Below are 4,624 nucleotides of genomic sequence, written 5' to 3'. Positions count from 1 at the left end.
TGTCTTCACAGAATAGATACTGTAGTCAGTTCCGCTGCCAACAATTCCCTGTACCACCACACTTTCTCGGTGGCTTTATATGCTATACCAGAGCACACCTCCCTGACCATAGTGTCCTGCTATGCATGCCCATAAATCGTCTCTGTGGGCTTTGTGTATATGCATTGATCTAGGCTTCTTCTTTTTTAACCGTCTCATCTCTCTCCCCCTATTTCTATTTCATCTTTTTCCCACTTTCCTTTTTTTTTTTGTTCCCTCTTTTCTCATTTCCCGCACTCTTTGTAGTCTGTTTTAAGTGCTTCACCAACATAATATAGCTGAGTGGGTGAAAGTTTGTAAAATCAAAATAACAGAGAAGAGACTTTTGAATGAAATACATAAGAATCGCGGATTTGTACTATAGTATATATCAACAGACAGCATAAAAAAAAAATTAAAAACCTCACTATTTCATATCAAAATACGTAAGGAATGTACGTTGCATAATACAAACACGTGAAATCTCATTTCACTCACTTGATCGGTACAGATACATGACTTTTTTTTTTTACAAATTAATGATATTTACATATTTCAAAATACAAGATGAATGATGAGCCAGTCACATTATCATACATCAAATCTGTATTATTAATACATTAAATCTGATACAAAAAATAATAGAGGAAACTGCAATCTTTACCAATGTTGTGATACAAACTCTTTACAACTTAACCCATACTCGCAATTTCCATGCAGCTATTAGGATCTCTCCTTTATAGGTCAGCCCTATGACGACCTCATCATTGAACCCAGTCCAGAATAATTTATCATCATTGTTTTGTTTTGTTTTTTACCTCAGATATTCATCCAGACAATGTAACGTAATAACTGACAAAATCCGCATAGAAATAAGATGAAGTCGTTGAATTAAAATTTTGAATTTACTGTACTTGTTTATTTATTCATCTATATAATTCTATTTATCGACCATGCATTGGTGTAGGGTTTGTTTGTTTTTGTGTTTGTTTTGTCGTGCTTTGTTTTTTGTTTTTTTTTAGATAGGGAGACTGTTTAGGCCGTGCTATTTATCTATTCATTTATCTATTCGTTCATGTGATTTTGATTATGAGAGAACTATTATTCTTCTTAATACGGAATACATGACTAACTCTGACGAGAGTGAAGCCCAATTTACAAAGGTTATTACAACGTTCGAGGTTGTTGTTGTTGGTTCTTTTTTCTTTTTTTTTTTGCTTGTTATGTCTGGAGTACTAGTATAATGAGCTGTTCGCAAGTAAGTTAGGAAGTGCGCCCTCCTCGGAGGCGGGCACTCAGGTTTATGGTAGCGTGCTGTCCGATATTGTAGTCTTGCAGAGTTTTCGCTTCCTCATTCAGGGTTGTTCTGCCGTACGTCAAGACTTGCTGTGAAGGCGCAATATTAGTTTTGGCTTGAATTTTCCTTCTCAGCTCACGGATAGTATCCTGACTGCACGTGTCAATGGTGACCGTCTTTCCATCAAGCTTTTGCACAAATACCTGAAATGGCCGTCGCGCCGCGGCTTGCGCCTGTGCCTTCTCTCGTGCGACGTCATCAACAAGTCTCCCGGAAGAGCGCCGCTGTGTGGACGGTAGACGTCCGTTAGCTGTGCCCTGGGAGCGGCAGCTGCTTCCTTGGAAACAGAATAATGAGATAACATACATGTATTATGAGTATTGTGAGCTGCATGGACCACATATCACTAATCTAGAACATTACCCTTGGGGTCTGACGGACCCTCCCCCCCCCCCCCCCCATAAGTCGGTTATCGTATTATCGGTTTCAATTATTTTGTATTTGCCAAGATGTTGCCATAAACTATTCATATTGCTTCGACTGGTTTGACAGCAGGCAATGTTACCAGGCCTTTCTATATCAACATATACATTATAACATTATACAATAAGATATAATGTCAAAATAGATTTCTTTATATCGTTGTCATATACTGTGACATTACAAATTGTTGTAGCCTTCTTCATCAGCGATGACGGTACCGAACTTAAACATCATAACGTTTGAACATATTGTCTGATTTTCTTCAAACTTGACTGATGTGTACTGATATTTCTGTATTCACTCAATTCACATACATGTTTAGGCCTATGATTCATTCACCTTTAATGACTGAATAAAAGTTTAAGTTTCGGTGCTGCTATTGCTGGATGAGAAGAATGCACGATTAATTTTCATGTCACACGCATGGACAACAATATAAAGAAAAATAATATTAAGAGAATTCAACATTTTTATTTTTCCAACATAATGAAAAGACTGACCTCTCTCTGAAAAAAGGGAAATTAGCATCAACATAATTAATGTCAGTATCAAGAGGAGGAAATGAAAATGAAATGAATGAATGGAATGAAAAAAAAAAGAATTTTTGCGGAATTCTCTTTACATTTTCTTTACACCGTCGTTGATGAGTGAAGTCACGAATGGTTGTAGTCTTCGCATGCAGATGGCGGTACCGAAACTTTAAAAATTCATAACTTTTGAACGGATTTCCCGATTTTCCTCAAACTTCACCGACGTGTTCTACTATATGTACTAATATTGCTGCATTTCCTCTATTCACATATATTTGGGTCTCATTCTCCTTCAACTTCACAGACATGAATATTCAGGCTATGCCGATTATTTTTGTATCGGTATATAGGAGGTATCAATGTAAAGTGAAGAGCCACTATGAAACCATGATTAGGAAGTTGCTATCATTGCATGTCTCGATAACTAGAAACCTCTAAGGAATACAAATACCGTATACAACGGACACTAAGACTTACCTGCTGCCTCCTCTTCCCCACTGAACTCGGCTGTAATGCTGTTAATTCTGTAGGCCACAGGCAGGCTGTCTAACCCTCCGCTGGGAAGGTTGTGGAACTTCTGGCACTTGCAGCACTTAATGTGACCGGAAGTATTCTGCCTCGCTAGGCAACTCTTGCAGAAGCAGTGACCGCACGGCAAGTAGCGAGCATCCCTCAACGGCCCAATGCAGATGGCGCAGGCAAACATCTCCCTGGCCTGAAACCCATGGGCAGGGATGTCCACTTTCTGACCGCTGGGGCCGAATGTCCGGTGAATCTCGTCCAGCAAGAAGTTTAGGGTATAACAGCGGGGTATGTTGTCAACGCCTCCCGCAGGAAGCCTCGTACTTTTCTGGCACTCGGAACATTTGACGATTCCCCGCTCGTAACTTGCTTGGACACTTCTAGTGATGCATTCTTTGCAGTAGGTGTGGCCGCAAGGAAGACTTCGAGCGTCCTTCAGTCTGTCTTGACAAATGCTGCATTTCAGCTTGTTATCAAATGGGATCACAATGCCGTTCGACATCTTTGCGTTTAACAGCACAATAATTATAGTAATCGACTAACCAATGTTACAATTTAATCAAGTTCGAAAATGCGTTATATCAGCGATGTGATGACTGTATGCGGTGTCTTCTCAAACACTGACGATCTGACGATGGGTATAGCGCGCTTATATCTGATCTGCGCGATGTCTCCTGTTTGCTGATACGAGACACGACGGGGAATTCCCAGGTTAAAGTTGTTCTACGGCACAATCTGCCCTGCGCGGTATTGCACTACTGAATTGCCTCTCATCACGTGTATTGACGTTCATAATTATGAGCCTTCGATGTGTGTGTGTGTGTGGGGGGGGGGGGGGGGGTGTGATTAGCGTTAATGTACGTGTGTATGTGTATGTGTATGTGTATGTGTGTTCTGAGTGTGGGTCTGCGCCTGTGTTTGTATCAATAATGTAAAATTTGTCAATATGTCTTTGTGATAGTGTAAGTGTAAAATGGATAAGGGTTATCATAAAACGCACTGAGGAACATTGATTTGTTAATAATGTATGCGCTGTGGAAGCTCAACTAGTAACATTATTATTATTATAATTGTTATCATTATTGTTATTGTTATTATCATCATCATCATCATAATATATTATCATCATTACGTATAGGCCACGGAAGAAAAATCTGACCGTCTGTGCAAATCTTGGCATTTTCACTGTTTGTGGTTGATTGTCTATCATATATGCTATGCCTGCAGATTAATTACTGATAAAAATTGAACAAGTAGGCCCACCTCGAATTTAGATTCATGACGTGCCCATGGGCTTTATGTTATTTACAGTAAAAACCCTTGAGATGCATCGAATGTTCAGTTCAACTGCAGATACATTTGGGACAAGACAACAACTTCACCATCCTGCATTAACAAACAAACCCCAAACCCCACCCGTTATCGTGAAACCTTTGTCGCAAACTTGACGAGATTAAAATGAGTCTAAACTAGATAGAGACGACACAAACGTTATAAGACAAAGCGGATAACCACTTTAACATGACGTCACATAATTACGCTCGCTCAGTCTGCAGACACACGACTGTCATTCGGATTGCGCAAACTCCCCACCAGCTCCTACCAACATTGGGAAATCGCTTCTGCGAGCTGCTCGAGGTGCTGCAATCAGGAATAGTTTCTATTCAGACCGTACTGTAACACCTCCAGTGAGTCAAAATATTCACGTTTCGGTTTACGCGGTATCAACAATCATTTGAAATGGGGATTTAACTCAACGCTCTGATACTAATGG

General features: G+C 39.9%; 1 protein-coding gene across 1 annotated transcript; it reads right to left on the bottom strand.

Moving 5' to 3' along the window:
- Nucleotides 1-597: 597 nt before the first annotated feature.
- Nucleotides 598-3,459, bottom strand: LOC139711533 (uncharacterized). Its single transcript, XM_071623410.1, has 2 exons — nucleotides 2,806-3,459; nucleotides 598-1,652 (listed from the first exon to the last, which is right to left on the bottom strand). Exons 1-2 carry the CDS (start codon nucleotides 3,350-3,352, stop codon nucleotides 1,282-1,284), a joined length of 918 nt encoding a protein of 305 aa, XP_071479511.1. The 5' UTR covers nucleotides 3,353-3,459; the 3' UTR covers nucleotides 598-1,281.
- Between the last annotated feature and the right edge of the window lie 1,165 nt (nucleotides 3,460-4,624).

The sequence above is a fragment of the Diadema antillarum genome, unplaced genomic scaffold, assembly GCF_040938485.1.
Source record: "Diadema antillarum isolate AM-2024a unplaced genomic scaffold, OU_Dant_1.0 seq00001666_RagTag, whole genome shotgun sequence".
NCBI lineage: Eukaryota > Metazoa > Echinodermata > Echinoidea > Diadematoida > Diadematidae > Diadema > Diadema antillarum.
The sequence above is the reverse complement of the archived record's forward strand: the minus strand, read 5'-3'. Positions and strand labels throughout refer to the sequence as shown.